The 16,941-nt window shown below is 38.8% G+C and overlaps 1 protein-coding gene across 10 annotated transcripts in view; it reads left to right on the top strand.

The window, feature by feature from the left end:
- Positions 1 to 16,941, top strand: part of DZIP3 (DAZ interacting zinc finger protein 3) — a 138,519-nt gene that overhangs the window by 23,084 nt on the left and 98,494 nt on the right. For all 10 annotated transcript variants that reach the window (XM_047874673.1, XM_047874676.1, XM_047874672.1 and 7 more), the window contains 4 exons: positions 2,697 to 2,813; positions 5,596 to 5,676; positions 6,173 to 6,297; positions 9,257 to 9,371. In XM_047874673.1, coding sequence (XP_047730629.1) covers positions 2,697 to 2,813; positions 5,596 to 5,676; positions 6,173 to 6,297; positions 9,257 to 9,371 — 438 coding nt within the window. The remainder of the gene's footprint in view (positions 1 to 2,696; positions 2,814 to 5,595; positions 5,677 to 6,172; positions 6,298 to 9,256; positions 9,372 to 16,941) is intronic.

Below are 16,941 nucleotides of genomic sequence, written 5' to 3'. Positions count from 1 at the left end.
ATTCAGTGGACAAGTCTAGAAAATAGAAGAGAAATTCCAGAAGCAGACTCAAATACATACAGAACTGTTACATATGAGAAGGTGAGTAAATTGATAATATTGAATGGGAACTGGAAAAATTAATAATCCCAGTAGATTTTAACATGACTCTCTTAATAACTGATAGAACATGGACACAAAATAGGTAGAATGATAGCAAAGTTGATCTAATTGACACACACACACACACACACACACACACACACACACACACAAAACATGAAACACGATACCCAACAGTGGCAGAATATACATACTTTTTAAGTGCATTTACAAAAATTGACCATGTGTTAGTCACAAAGCAAGTCTCATCAAAGAATCACAATATATAGAGCATATTCTCAAACTACTGTACAATTCACTTATAAATCAATACAGAAAGATTAAAAAATCGTTGTTCTTAAGAGTAACCCATGGGTCAGAAATCACAATGGAAATTAGGTAAATTTTTGAACTGAATAAAAAATGTATATCAAAACTTGTGTTATAAGTAAAATATGTATTTCAAGGAATACTTATAATTTGAAATACATGTATTAGAAAATGAAGCAAGGTTGAATATCAGTCATCTAAACATAAAATTCAGGAGATTAATAGAAGAACGGTAAATTAAAAACAAAGTCAAAAGAAGGAAGTAATAAAGATATCTAAGTTTATTGAAATAGAATAAAAAAAAGAAAGTCAATAAAGCCAAAACTTGGTTTTCTTTTAAAGATCAGTAAAATTGATAGCCCCCTGCTAAAAATCTTAAGAAAAAGGCAAAAATAACTTAAATCATGAATGAACATGAAAACATCAAAACTAATTCCACAGTCATCTAAAGGAAGATAGAGAATTCTCCTACCTGCAGTGGCTGCTAGAGTTGATTTAGAGCAACCTTGCTTTGAGAAGTACTAGCAAAACTGGACAAAATCTTCCCTTAGTAATGCTTCTTTGTGCTTTTCTGGCAGATCACTTCATTCAACTAGGGATTGAGATGTTTCCAAGCTTCTGTTCTGTGAAGAAGGGTCTATTTATGTTTTACCTTTTGTAGTAGATACTGTGAGTGTCCTGCACATAACTCCTGGCCCCTTGGGCTCTTATTTCAGTATGCTCTGGACAATCTCCAGTTTTCCATGTGTCTATGCCTCAAGGTTTTTTTTTTTTTTCCCCCCTGAAACTACAGAAGGCTGTACTCATGGCAGTTCAGAAATCCCAAGGAATTAATATTCTTATGTCACCCCATCACCACTCAATAAGCCTTGGGAGTTCTGCGAATATTCCAGTTTTCTCTCCCCTTGAGTTGAATAATACTGCAGCTTGTATTTTTCACTGGTTTACAGAGTCTCTCTGTTCTATTAACCCCAGCTTCCCACTGTGGGTAACTAACTTAATAACTCACCCATTAATTTAAAGCTTGTTTTTCCTTCCCTGCATCACATCTCTATTCTCCACCATTGTTCTCTGAACCTCCCAAATAAACTACTTAAATTCAAACTGGAACAAAAACAGACACTCTTACTTTAAGGGTATATTTCTTCAGGGTCTGCACCAAAGGATGAGGTGTTTACCAGGGTCCCTCATCCTTGATAGGTCATACACTCTGTTTTTTCCCCCAGCTTTGTAAGTTGGCTAAAAGCTACGCCTAACATGTTAGCCACAACTGAAAATGTCAATTGCCTTATGGAGAAAAGTGGCTCCAAAAGTCAGTCTCATGTCTGAATGTTGGCTCCAGAGATTTTCAATGCCTTCATAGCTTTCTGTTGCTTTCAAAAAATGGCTTTTACATTTTTTCCAGCTTTTTTAGTTCTAAAGGAGGTGGAACTTCAGTGTTAGGTTTTATATGCCTACTCAAATTCAAGAGCTAGTGTTGAGTGACTGGTTGGATATATGAGTCTGGAATTAAGGGGATGGTTCTGAGCTGGAAATATAAACTTGCAAACTGTCAGTATGTAGACGCTACTTACAAACATGACAGTGGATTACTTTAGGGAATGTATGTGATGATGGGGAAGACGTTCATTAAATTGAGTGCTAGAGAGACGGAAATAAAGTCTCTAGTTATCTAGGAGAAAAACGGAGCAGTATCATATACTAGAAACCAAGTTAAGAAAGTGTAGGTTAAATTTTCCACACAGATAATATATCATTAAACAGATAATGGAATTTAAGCCAAGCACTTGTAGGTACAAGGCTTGGGAAATGGATGCAAAGATAACACACAGTCCTCCTTTTCATTTCATCCATGGCAGTAACAAACTGTGATATAAGTCATATATTAGCTTGGTTCCAATCAGATCGTAGCTTAAGATGCCTTGCCCTCGTGTTGGTATTAATGCCAAGCATTCCTGCTTACTGCAGGGTCAGGGCTGGAAGGAAGATTTTAGCGATGCTTAGAGGATAGAAGGTATGAGAATAAACTGGGATTACTAATAGAAGTGGTTGTGGCCAACCCCTCAGCAGGCTTAGGAATGCTTTTTAAGTGTTTTGAGGAAATAGTTACAGAGAAGATTTGTCAGACTGAAAAATAAACAAGGAAACAATTGTATCTCGCTGGTGTGGATTTTTTCTTTAAGTCCTCTCCAGATTTTCTACAACGAGCATGTTTTATTTGTATAATAAAAATAAGTGTAGATATTTGCTTTAACTTAAATTTTGTACCAAATTATTTTCCACAGAGAGAAGTTGCAGCTAACAGTCAGAATGGGGAGGAAATTGTTCCTGTTTTAACTTTACGTTTCTTGATAACACAACTGGAAGCAGCACTTAGGAATGTTCAGGCTACTAATTATACTGTAAGTGTTTTCTTTTGAAAGTTTGAAATAATGGGTTTGGACAACATTTCTCAATGAGAGGGTAGCCAATGCATGCTTGTTTTAAGGTGTAGACCAGTTTGTATTTTCCTTTTACCTCTAGAGAAAAAGTATGCATAAATTTATTTCCTTCCTGTGTCTTGTACTTTTTGATGACTGCATGTCCATAATAAGCCTAATCTAGTCCCTTCCTTACCATAAAATTGTTCATCTTCAATAAAGAGAAACTTCGATAAATAGTAAAATTGGACTTTCCCAATTGAAATAGTTATAAACTTGAGAAACTGCTACTTGCTTTCCTCCTAGTTATTAATCAGCTCCTCTTCTGGAACTATATTTGTAAAAATTGGAACTTCTGTCATCTGTTATTGAGTACTCATGAGAGATAAAATTAACAAGATATATTTGTATGTTAGAAGTAAATAGAAAATCTGAGGAAGAATAAACCTGGCATCAAAAATCAGAACCAGTATGGGGCACCTGGGTGGCTCACTCTGTTAAGTGTCCGACTTTAGTGCAGGTCATGATCTCGCCGTCTGTGAGTTCAGGCCCTGCGTCAGGCTCTGTGCTGACAGCTCAGAGCCTGGAGCCTGTTTCAGATTCTGTGTCTCCCTCTCTCCCCATGCCCTGCTCACACACTCTCTCTCTCTCTGTCTCTGAAAAATGAATAAACCTTAAAAAAAAAATCAGAACCAATAGTATAGGACAGTAAAAGGAAAAATCAGTTGCTTGAATAATTTGGATCAGTAAACTAAATTTTGTACATATGTAGAAGATGGATTAGAGTTACTGTCAAGAAAGGACCACCCAGGTACCAACCAAGGTACCCAAAGACACCAAATCCCATATTATAAAGATGTGGAGAAATCATCTTTATTTAGGACTCTCGGGATGGGGGTTCTAAGTGGTGATACATACCACCCTAAAGGAATTGTACATGGAGTCAAAAGAGCCAACAAAATGGAGTTTGTATTAACAAGTATTCAGCAAGAACTTCTGGGATGCTGAAGATGTGCTGTTTCTCCCACTGACCAGGTTGCCAGGAAGTGAAATAAATGAGCATTAACAGATGCTGATTGCTTAGCCTACTGTACTTAGGCATTATTTCAATGATGAGTCTTACATTAAGAAATGGAAGAGATCCCTTTCCTGGTAGCATTGTTGAGCAGAATTGGAATCGTCATGATCAGAGCAGCCTACTGCTGTATCCTATAGCTCTCACTGTTCCTCAAGGCTACCAAGGCCACCAAGGATAGGTGGAGCAACTTGGTAGGAGGTGGCAGTGGGGTGAGGGCAGGGGACAGTTGCCAATAATATCTCTATATCCATTGAGTTCCAGTACTTAGAATAATCCCTGCTAATAGTGGCGGGGATCGTAGGAAGGGAAGGGCAGAGTCATGTAGGTCAGAAACCTACCACTTACATCTGTAAATTCCTGAGTTCTTTACCTTTTATTTATGATTATAGCATTACCACAATTCCACATCTTATCCTGTTCTCAAAATGTTCTTTTTAGACTTGTGTGAGCCATAGGCTCTGTTGTATTTATTCGTGAAACCAATTTTTTTAAAGTTATAAAATAATAGCTTACACTTATTTAGTGTTTGCTATATGACAGACACTGTTCTAAGCACTTTTTGTAAGGATTAGCTCATTTGCTCTTCATAACCACCATCCCTCCACCATTATTCCCATTTTATAGATTAGAAACTGAAGCAAAGAGGTTAAACAACTTGCTTAATTCAGCAGGTAGTAAGTAGTAGAGTCAGGATACAAATCCATGTAGTCTTGGCTTTAGAGTCCATTCTCTGAACTGCATTTTACCTCCTCTGCAGAAATGGAAATTTTAAGATGGAAACCGGTGTGTGAACACAAACTCACTTGGTCCATTGAGCGCAAACATGCACGTCTATTTGCCCTGAGATTAATTTGAAGCCAAATTCTAACACTAGCCAGTTACCTCATAAATGTGTACTGTTGGCCATGAGAAATATGCTAAGTAAGAGAATACAGTTAGATCAGTAAAGAAAAAGACTTCTGTCCTGCAGATGCTTATCATCCCTATGTACCTGCAAAAGATCTTGTTTATGGGACAGTCTTGTAAAAAGCTAATGTGACAAAAGACAGGGTTATGATCTTAAGTCAATAGAGAGCTTACGAACAGAATGTACAATATCGTTCTCCATGGACAATGTTTAAACTTTTTATTTGAGGTAACTTTAGATGCACAGAAGTTGCAAAAATATAGCTGTACAATACAGAAGTGCAGAAAGGTTTTTGAATACCTTTCATTCAGTTTTCCCCAATAGTTAGATGTTACATAACAGTATATATTATCAAAACCAGGAAGTTGGCGTTGGTACAGTGGGTGTTGTGTCCGGAGTCTCTAAGACCACCCTCCTGTTTTGAAGGACTTCAGGGACTCAGAATGTAGTTGTACTCACTGCTACATCTGTATGGAGATCCTTAGCCATTTGTAGCATGTGGGGGCAGGAGGGGGAAGGAGACAATAAATCCTGATGGCTTTCATTTTCTTTAATCACACTCTAGTGTTTTATTTTGAGATTATCAATTATCCTCTTTCTTCTTCAGGGTTGAATTATCAAATACATCTAGTGTATTTGCTATTTCTCTTATTAGATGATCGATAATATGATAATTTTTACTCTTTAATAATTACTGAGTAGCCTAGGATATTTAATTAAACTTACTATACTAAAAACTATTTTCGTCTAAAGAACCAATTAATTTTTTTTCTTTTTAGGCACATCAGATTAATATTGGTTATTATCTGACATTATTATTTTTGTATGGAGTAGCACTCACTGAAAGAGGAAAGAAAGAGGTATGTAGTATGTATTATTGCCCATTGTAAGTGTTTTCACATACGATGACTTGATTTTAACAAAATGTTGATTTTAGAAATTCTCTAACTCTTAAAAACTGAGAACAAACTGAGGGTTGATGGGGGGGTGGGAGGGAGGGAAGGGTAGGTGATGGGCATTGAAGAGGGCATCTTTTGGGATGAGTACTGGGTGTTGTATGGAAACCAATTTGACAATAAATTTCATATATTAAAAAAAAAGAAATTCTCTAAATGTTCATTTTGAAATGTTGGCTAGGGAAGATCTTAAGTTCTTTTGTGAATAGGTATTTTAATCACTGAGTATATTATCTATATGATCACATACAGAGATGCTAGGATTAGAGATGTGAATAAATGACTGCATGACTGGATCAATATTAAAGCTGCCCTAATTTCTCCAGTTTAGAAAATAATTCTTGTAATAGAAAAAAAAATGCTTTTTACATCAGCCAAACCTAGTTTTATGTTACTACAGGATTATACAGAAGCAGAGAATAAATTTCTAGTGATGAAGATGGTGATCCAAGAAAATGAAATTTGTGAAAACTTTATGTCTTTAGTTTATTTTGGACGTGGTTTGCTTCGATGTGCCCAGAAGAGGTAAGGGTTTTAATAAATGGGTAAATCTTGTCTTTCAACTTTTAGCATTGTGACATGGATAGTTTTTGCACATACTAGGTATGATGACATTTGTGCACTTCTGGGTCTTCTTCACCTGTTCCTATAGAAATAATTTCTTTAATGTATTTGAGAATATTAAATATCAAATCTAACAGATCATGGCAGTAAAAGTCAGTGTAGCAAAGACATTAGGGACCATAGGCTTTGGAATCTGACAGAACTGGGTTTAAATCCATTTTCTACTATGTATCTAATCAATGACTCTAAGGAATGTAGTGTTGCTCAGCCTTATCTTTTTTTTTTTTTTCAGCCTTATGTTTTTTATCTATAAAATGGAACTAATAATAGTGCCAACCTTATAGGGATGTTGCAAATGATTAAGTGCTCGGGCATCTGGGTGGCTCAGTCGGTTAAGCGTTAGATTCTTGATTTCAGATCAGGTTATGATTTCACAGTTTGTGAGATCAAGCCCTGCATTGGGCTCCATGGTAACCGCATGGAGCCTGCTTGGGATTCTCTCTCTCACTTTCTCTCTCTCTCTCTCTCACTCTCTTTCTCTCTCTCTCTCTCTTTCAAAATAAATAAATAAACTTTAAAAAAAATTAGTGCTAAGAACACAAAAATGGTAGGCTTAATAAATAAATGCTGGTTGTAGTTATTAATACTATCACCAGTTGAATAGGTGTTTAAGGTATAAATGAGCTTTTAAAGCATTGAAAGAGTCCAGATGCTATGTTTGGGGAACATTGGGGATTATATGTTTAGTGAAATTGTATGGGGGAACCGATATGGATTGTTTCCTTATTTGTACCCTTAGCCATTTGTAGCATAATTCATTAATTTTATTTGCTAAGAATGTATCATATTCTAGAGACTGTGCTAGCATCTCTAGATAGCATTGGGGATACAATGATGTGCAAAACAGTTCCTATCTTCATGTAACTGACATTATAGTGAATCTTGTAGACCTTAAATAATCAGTTATACAACTAATTAATTTGGAAATATAATAAAGAGCTATGAAGGAAAATACAGTGAATAATTAAAGTTTTTACTGGGCCCCCAGTCTAGTTATGGGAATCAGAAGTCTTCTTGAGGAAATAATGTTTGAGATTTGAAAGATGAATTAGGCAGTTTAAATCCTTATGCAGTATTACTGCTGTGTCCAACCATGGGATTCCTAGAAGAGTCATCTCTGTGGTAGTTACCTGATTCTTTTGTAAGGTTTATCGTCTATTCTCTGGCATGCTTGTTTTTCACTGGGGTACCCAGAAGACTTCCTGCTTCCCATTTACTGACATGATGTCATCAATATAGTGGACTGGTGTGATGTTTTGCAGAATTTTAGGATGATCAAAATCTCTTTATATTGTAGAGAGAATTCTCATAGCTGTGAGACAAGACAGAGAATGTATATTGCTGTCCTTCCCCCAGATGTGTGAACTATTCTTTAGTCTCTTTACTGATGGGTGTTGGAGAGAATCTGCTTTCCATATCACAGATAACTAGAAACCCCAGTCACATGACAGCATCATTGACTTTCATCCCTGGCCTATAGAGAACAACCACCACTGAACTGCCTGAAAACACTGCTTTAATAGTTAGAGTGTCCTCTGTGCCTTTCCAGGGAACTGTGTTTAGTGGTGGCTTCTCTGGTCTTCGGTAGTAAGTCCATTATAATATCCTTACCTCCTTGAACTTTCTTTAATACTCTGCCTTCAAATTTCCTGCATTTCCACCTTAATTACTATAGGTCAATGTTGGATCCAAGCTTCAAGTAGCCTTCTCAGCAGCATGATGTCTCAGGTGTCCTAGCTAGGAAAGTAAATCTTGAATTGTGGAAGAGTCCTCCCATATCAACATACACTTCTCTATCCAGTTGTATATTTGTCTATTGGGTCAACACTCTTAAGATCCACTCCCACATATGTTTCTGCCAGTACATACTGGTCAAGTTCTGCAATTCTTAGGCTGAATAAGCTTTTTCTTTCAGGGCAGAAACTCTGTTTTCTTACATGGGCTCTGTTTATACCTGACCCTAGAGTTATTGCTCTATGGCAGTAAGCACAGATGGGAGAGGATCTTGAGAAGGAAGGGCATCATCTTTTGAGATATGAACCTCAGATGATACTTGGTCAGTAAAGGGATTCTGATACTCCTTGTCAGCCAGAGGGTTGAAGGCAATTTAAGGGTTTTACTTAAATGTCTCCATTTCAGACCTCAGGGTCTACTTTCTCCCTGATCAGAGCCCTGATTTTAGCATAATCCACTGAGGCAGTGTTTTTAGTTTTTGCTGCTGTTTTAACCTTATGATTAAATACTGGGCCTCATTTTCAGCACAGTTTGCCCTTATTAGAGTTGGTAAGGGTTCTTTAAATGTTACCGTAGAGGCCTTTTAGCTTTCACAGGGTGTCCTGAATTGGTAATAGTCCTGTCAAGGAGGTACACTTGGTCTCTTTTGCAGTTTGTTTCACCTTGTGACTAAATCTGGCCTGATTTTCAGCACATATTATCTTTATGGCTGCAGGAGAGAGTCTCTTTAAATGCTGCCATAGAGTCCTCTGTCTTTCACAGTGTGCCCTGAGTCAATAGTTGGCTGACCTGTGACTGTCATTCTCTTTCTTCAAGGCTTCCAAGACAGTAGACAAAAGCCAACCAACTCTACAATCCCTTTAATTACCAAGGCCCCCATACTGTTCAAGCTTGAGCTACTACATAATCTATTGCCTCCCCTTCCACCTGTATTTCATCCCAATCTACCACAGGTGAGAGTCCTAGTATTTGTATTTCTATAGCATGCCAGAGGTTATCATCACCCTACTTACCACCAAAAAAAAAAAAAAAAAAAAAAAAAAAAGAGTTGCTCATTGTCTTATTGGTAAACTATCTAGTTAAAGTCCCATTCAAATAACCTTATTTTAAAATAAATGCCTTACAGATATAATGGAGGACTGCTAGAATTTCATAAAAGCTTACAAGAAATAGGAGATACAAATGATCATTGGTTTGACATAGATCCTGCAGAAGATGAAGATTTACCTACAACTTTTAAAGTAAGAAATTAAGAACAGCATTTCATCTGTGACTAATCAGAATCCTCTTTGATGAAGTGTGGTCTGTGCTAATTTTGTCGTATTCTATAGCAGCATGTTCTTTTATTGGAAATTAGCTTTTTGTATAAGAAACAACATTAATCCCATTACTTTGTGCAGAATGTATGATTCAACACATAGAAGTGAGGTAGCTGTGTTAGCAAATAAGATTTGTTATTTAGAAACAAGAAGATTAAAAGCTATGCAGGTCCGGTACTTCATGGGGCTATAGCTAAATGTGGTAGTTAATTAACTTACTTTTTTTTCTAATTATACTTACTGTTATTTTGTTGTTGATTTAAATTTATTTATTTATTTATTTATTTTTTTTTTTTTTTTTCCATTTGATAACATTGTTTCCTTTAATGGGATAGGAAGGCTGATACCGTACATGTATACTGGACTTGAACAGTTAAGTAAATTGAAGAGAGATGTGGGAGCCAGGTTTCCCACTATTGAAGTAGGAGCTGACAGATCAGGATAGGAGGTTAGAATGGCCCATATGGTAACAATTTAGAGTTGGCGACATCAGGAAGAACTCAGGTTTAACATGAAATAGATACAGGTGATCATACAGAGAGATATTTATGTATGTGCATATACAAGGTGTTTTAGTTTGCTGTAGCTGCTGTAACAAATTACCATAACTGAATGGCTTGAAACAGGTCAAATCTATTCTTTCACAGTTCAGGAGGCTAGAGGTCCAAAGTCAATGTGTCAGCAGGGCTGTACCCTTTCTCGAGAGTCTAGGGGAGAGTCCATTCCTTGCCTCTTCCAGATTCTGGTGACTTTGGGCATCCCCTGGTGTATTTCTGCATCACTCTGATCTCTGCCTCTGTGATGTCTCTTCACTTCCTCCTCTTTGTGTCTCTTTTATAAGGAGGCATTTGGTGGCATGTAGGGCCCACCCAGATGATCCAAGATTATCTCCTCATCTCAAGAGTCTTAATCACAATTGCAAAGACAATTTTTCCAAATGATTTACATTCACAGGCTCAAGGGGTTTTGGAGAGGGAGGGGGCAGCGCGTTTTTGGCTTACTATACACAGATTAGTACACACACATGTGTTTTCCCTGACAGCTTAGAGGGCCTAAGAGAAACAACACCCTGGTAGCAACAGGTATATCCATTGTCCAGATGTTGGTTTCTTTTTTTTTTTTTTTTTTTTTTTTTTTATTTTTTTTATTTTTTTTTTTATTTTTATTTTTTTTTCTGAAATTTATTGACAAATTGGTTTCCATACAACACCCAGTGCTCATCCCAAAAGGTGCCCTCCTCAATACCCATCACCCACCCTCTCCTCCCTCCCACCCCCCATCAACCCTCAGTTTGTTCTCAGTTTTTAACAGTCTCTTATGCTTTGGCTCTCTCCCTTTCTAACCTCTTTTTTTTTTTTTTTCCTTCCCCTCCCCCATGGGTTCCTGTGAAGTTTCTCAGGATCCACATAAGAGTGAGACCATATGGTATCTGTCTTTCTCTGTATGGCTTATTTCACTTAGCATCACACTCTCCAGTTCCATCCACGTTGCTACAAAAGGCCATATTTCATTTTTTCTCATTGCCACGTAATATTCCATTGTGTATATAAACCACAATTTCTTTATCCATTCATCAGTTGATGGACATTTAGGCTCTTTCCATAATTTGGCTATTGTTGAGAGTGCTGCTATGAACATTGGGGTACAAGTGGCCCTATGCATCAGTGCTCCTGTATCCCTTGGATAAATTCCTAGCAGTGCTATTGCTGGGTCATAGGGTAGGTCTATTTTTAATTTTCTGAGGAACCTCCACACTGCTTTCCAGAGCGGCTGCACCAATTTGCATTCCCACCAACAGTGCAAGAGGGTTCCCGTTTCTCCACATCCTCTCCAGCATCTATAGTCTCCTGATTTGTTCATTTTGGCCACTCTGACTGGCGTGAGGTGATACCTGAGTGTGGTTTTGATTTGTATTTCCCTGATAAGGAGCGACGCTGAACATCTTTTCATGTGTCTGTTGGCCATCCAGATGTCTTCTTTAGAGAAGTGTCTATTCATGTTTTCTGCCCATTTCTTCACTGGGTTATTTGTTTTTCGGGTGTGGAGTTTGGTGAGCTCTTTATAGATTTTGGATACTAGCCCTTTGTCCGATATGTCATTTGCAAATATCTTTTCCCATTCCGTTGGTTGCCTTTTAGTTTTGTTGGTTGTTTCCTTTGCTGTGCAGAAGCTTTTTATCTTCATAAGGTCCCAGTAATTCACTTTTGCTTTTAATTCCCTTGCCTTTGGGGATGTGTCGAGTAAGAGATTGCTACGGCTGAGGTCAGAGAGGTCTTTTCCTGCTTTCTCCTCTAAGGTTTTGATGGTTTCCTGTCTCACATTTAGGTCCTTTATCCATTTTGAGTTTATTTTTGTGAATGGTGTGAGAAAGTGGTCTAGTTTCAACCTTCTGCATGTTGCTGTCCAGTTCTCCCAGCACCATTTGTTAAAGAGGCTGTCTTTTTTCCATTGGATGTTCTTTCCTGCTTTGTCAAAGATGAGTTGGCCATACGTTTGTGGGTCTAGTTCTGGGGTTTCTATTCTATTCCATTGGTCTATGTGTCTGTTTTGGTGCCAATACCATGCTGTCTTGATGATGACAGCTTTGTAGTAGAGGCTAAAGTCTGGGATTGTGATGCCTCCTGCTTTGGTCTTCTTCTTCAAAATTCCTTTGGCTATTCGGGGCCTTTTGTGGTTCCATATGAATTTTAGGATTGCTTGTTCTAGTATCGAGAAGAATGCTGGTGCAATTTTGATTGGGATTGCATTGAATGTGTAGATAGCTTTGGGTAGTATTGACATTTTGACAATATTTATTTTTCCAATCCATGAGCAGGGAATGTCTTTCCATTTCTTTAAATCTTCTTCAATTTCCTTCAGAAGCTTTCTATAGTTTTCAGCATACAGATCCTTTACATCTTTGGTTAGATTTATTCCTAGGTATTTTATGCTTGTTGGTGCAATTGTGAATGGGATCAGTTTCTTTATTTGTCTTTCTGTTGCTTCATTGTTAGTGTATAAGAATGCAACTGATTTCTGTACATTGATTTTGTAGCCTGCAACTTTGCTGAATTCCTGTATCAGTTCTAGCAGACTTTTGGTGGAGTCTATCGGATTTTCCATGTATAATATCATGTCATCTGCAAAAAGCGAAAGCTTGACTTCATCTTTGCCAATTTTGATGCCTTTGATTTCCTTTTGTTGTCTGATTGCTGATGCTAGAACTTCCAGCACTATGTTAAACAGCAGCGGTGAGAGTGGGCATCCTTGTCGTGTTCCTGATCTCAGGGAAAAAGCTTTCAGTTTTTCCCCGTTGAGGATGATGTTAGCTGTGGGCTTTTCATAAATGGCTTTTATGATCTTTAAGTATGTTCCTTCTATCCCGACTTTCTCAAGGGTTTTTATTAAGAAAGGGTGCTGGATTTTGTCGAAGGCCTTTTCTGCATCGATTGACAGGATCATATGGTTCTTCTCTCTTTTTTTGTTAATGTGATGTATCACGTTGATTGATTTGCGAATGTTGAACCAGCCCTGCATCCCAGGAATGAATCCCACTCGATCATGGTGAATAATTCTTTTTATATGCCGTTGAATTCGATTTGCTAGTATCTTATTGAGAATTTTTGCATCCATGTTCATCAGGGATATTGGCCTGTAGTTCTCTTTTTTTACTGGGTCTCTGTCTGGTTTAGGAATCAAAGTAATACTGGCTTCATAGAATGAGTCTGGAAGTTTTCCTTCCCTTTCTATTTCTTGGAATAGCTTGAGAAGGATAGGTATTATCTCTGCTTTAAACGTCTGGTAGAACTCCCCTGGGAAGCCATCTGGTCCTGGACTCTTATTTGTTGGGAGATTTTTGATAACCGATTCAATTTCTTCGCTGGTTATGGGTCTGTTCAAGCTTTCTATTTCCTCCTGATTGAGTTTTGGAAGCGTGTGGGTGTTCAGGAATTCGTCCATTTCTTCCAGGTTGTCCAATTTGTTGGCATATAAGTTTTCATAGTATTCCCTGATAATTGTTTGTATCTCTGAGGGATTGGTTGTAATAGTTCCATTTTCATTCATGATTTTATCTATTTGGGTCATCTCCCTTTTCTTTTTGAGAAGCCTGGCTAGAGGTTTGTCAATTTTGTTTATTTTTTCAAAAAACCAACTCTTGGTTTCGTTGATCTGCTCTACAGTTTTTTTAGTTTCTATATTGTTTATTTCTGCTCTGATCTTTATTATTTCTCTTCTTCTGCTGGGCTTAGGCTGCCTTTGCTGTTCTGCTTCTAGTTCCTTTAGGTGTGCTGTTAGATTTTGTATTTGGGATTTTTCTTGTTTCTTGAGATAGGCCTGGATTGCAATGTATTTTCCTCTCAGGACTGCCTTTGCTGCGTCCCAAAGCGTTTGGATTGTTGTATTTTCATTTTCGTTTGTTTCCATATATTTTTTAATTTCTTCTCTAATTGCCTGGTTGACCCACTCATTCGCTAGTAGGGTGTTCTTTAACCTCCATGCTTTTGGAGGTTTTCCAGACTTTTTCCTGTGGTTGATTTCAAGCTTCATGGCATTGTGGTCTGAAAGTAAGCATGGTATAATTTCAATTCTTGTAAACTTATGAAGGGCTGTTTTGTGACCCAGTATATGATCTATCTTGGAGAATGTTCCATGTGCACTCGAGAAGAAAGTATATTCTGTTGCTTTGGGATGCAGAGTTCTAAATATATCTGTCAAGTCCATCTCATCCAATGTCTCATTCAGGGCCCTTGTTTCTTTATTGACCGTGTGTCTAGTTGATCTATCCATTTCTGTAAGTGGTGTATTAAAGTCCCCTGCAATTACCACATTCTTATCAATAAGGTTGCTTATGTTTATGAGTAATTGTTTTATATATTTGGGGGCTCCGGTATTCGGTGCATAGACATTGATAATTGTTAGCTCTTCCTGATGGATAGACCCTGTAACTATTATATAATGTCCTTCTTCATCTCTTGTTACAGCCTTTAATTTAAAGTCTAGTTTGTCTGATATAAGTATGGCTACTCCAGCTTTCCTTTGGCTTCCAGTCGCATGATAAATAGTTCTCCATCCCCTCACTCTCAATCTAAAGGTGTCCTCAGGTCTAAAATGAGTCTCTTGTAGACAGCAAATAGATGGGTCTTGTTTTTTTATCCATTCTGATACCCTATGTCTTTTGGTTGGCGCATTTAATCCATTTACATTCAGTGTTATTATAGAAAGATACGGGTTTAGAGTCATTGTGATGTCTGTATGTTTTATGCTTATAGTGATGTCTCTGGGACTTTGTCTCACAGGGTCCCCCTTAGGATCTCTTGTAGGGCTGGTTTAGTGGTGACAAATTCCTTCAGTTTTTGTTTGTTTGGGAAGACCTTTATCTCTCCTTCTATTCTAAATGACAGACTTGCTGGATAAAGGATTCTTGGCTGCATATTTTTTCTGTCTAGCACCCTGAAAATCTCTTGCCAATTCTTTCTGGCCTGCCAAGTTTCAAAAGAGAGATCAGTCACGAGTCTTATAGGTCTCCCTTTATATGTGAGGGCACGTTTACCCCTTGCTGCTTTCAGAATTTTCTCTTTATCCTTGTATTTTGCCAGTTTCACTATGATATGTCGTGCAGAAGATCGATTCAAGTTACGTCTGAAGGGAGTTCTCTGTGCCTCTTGGATTTCAATGCCTTTTTCCTTCCCCAGTTCAGGGAAGTTCTCAGCTATGATTTCTTCAAGTACCCCTTCAGCACCTTTCCCTCTCTCTTCCTCCTCTGGGATACCAATTATGCGTATATTATTTCTTTTTAGTGTATCACTTAATTCTCTAATTTTCCCCTCATACTCCTGGATTTTTTTATCTCTCTTTTTCTCAGCTTCCTCTTTTTCCATAACTTTATCTTCTAGTTCACCTATTCTCTCCTCTGCCTCTTCAAGCCGAGCTGTGGTGGTTTCCATTTTGTTATGCATTTCGTTTAAAGCGTTTTTCAGCTCCTCGTGACTGTTCCTTAGTCCCTTGATCTCTGTAGCAAGAGATTCTCTGCTGTCCTGTATACTGTTTTCAAGCCCAGCGATTAATTTTATGACTATTATTCTAAATTCACTTTCTGTTATATTATTTAAATCCTTTTTGATCAGCTCATTAGCTGTTGTTATTTCCTGGAGATTCTTCTGAGGGGAGTTCTTCCGCTTGGTCATTTTGGATAGTCCCTGGCGTGGTGAGGACCTGCAGGGCACTTCCCCTGTGCTGTGGTGTATACCTGGAGTTGGTGGGCGGGGCCGCAGTCAGACCTGATGTCTGCCCCCAGCCCACCGCTGGGGCCACAGTCCGACTGGTGTGTGCCTTCTCTTCCCCTCTCCTAGGGGCGGGATTCACTGTGGGGTGGTGTGGCTCGTCTGGGCTACTTGCACCCTGCCAGGCTTGTGATGCTGGGGATCTGGCGTATTAGCTGGGGTGGGTAGGCAAGGTGCTCGGGGGCAGGAGGGGCAGGCTTAGATCGCTTCTCCTTAGGTGATCCACTTCAGGAGGGGCCCTGTGGCAGCGGGAGGGAGTCAGATCCGCTGCCGGAGGTTTGGCTCCGCAGAAGCGCAGAGTTGGGTGTTTGCGCGGAGCGAGCAAGTTCCCTGGCAGGAACCAGTTCCCTTTGGGATTTCGGCTGGGGGATGGGCGGGGGAAATGGCGCTGGCGAGCGCCTTTGTTCCCCACCAAACTGAGCTCTGTTGTCAGGGGGCTCAGCAGCTCTCCCTCCCTTTGTCCTCCAGCCTTCCCGCTTTCCGAGCAGAGCTGTTAATTTCTGACCTCCCAGACGCTAAGTCACGCTTGTTGTGGGAACACAGTCCGTCAGGCCCCTCCGCTTTTGCAAGCCCGACTCGGGGGCTCTGCTTGGCCGGCGAGCCGCCCCTCCGCCCCGGCTCCCTCCCGCCAGTCCGTGGAGCGCGCACCGCCTCGCCGCCCTTCCTACCCTCTTCCGTGGGCCTCTCGTCTGCGTTTGGCTCCGGCGACTCTGTTCTGCTAATCCTCTGGCGGTTTTCTGGGTTATTTAGGCAGGTGTAGATGGAATCTAAGTGATCAGCAGGACGTGCGGTGAGCCCAGCGTCCTCCTAAGCCGCCATCTTGCCGCAACTCCGATTTAAATTTAAAAAGTACTAAGAAAACTTAAAAAAAATTATTTCAGAAAATTTGAAAAATGTTTAAGTACTGAAAGATAAAATTTATCCATGTTTCCTCAAAAGGAGAAACTAATACTAGTATTTTTATTTATGTTTTTCCAGACACACATGTATAAACACTTGTACCCTTTATTTTTAGTAAATTGGTATGTTATATACATTGATATATAGTTTAGAAATATATACTCTGAGTTTCCCAGTAATTAGATTATTCTACAGTATGATTTGTTTTCATGGTTCATCATAAAATCATGCTTTAATTTGCATAACCAGTTTCCTGCTGTTGAATATTCAGTTTATCCTAAACATTCCAGTTTTTCATTATTATGTAAAGTCATCTTTGTGCATGTCCCACA

This window comes from Prionailurus viverrinus, chromosome C2 (assembly GCF_022837055.1).
Source record: "Prionailurus viverrinus isolate Anna chromosome C2, UM_Priviv_1.0, whole genome shotgun sequence".
In the NCBI taxonomy this organism is placed as follows: domain Eukaryota; kingdom Metazoa; phylum Chordata; class Mammalia; order Carnivora; family Felidae; genus Prionailurus; species Prionailurus viverrinus.
This window is presented reverse-complemented; position numbering and strand designations above follow the sequence as displayed.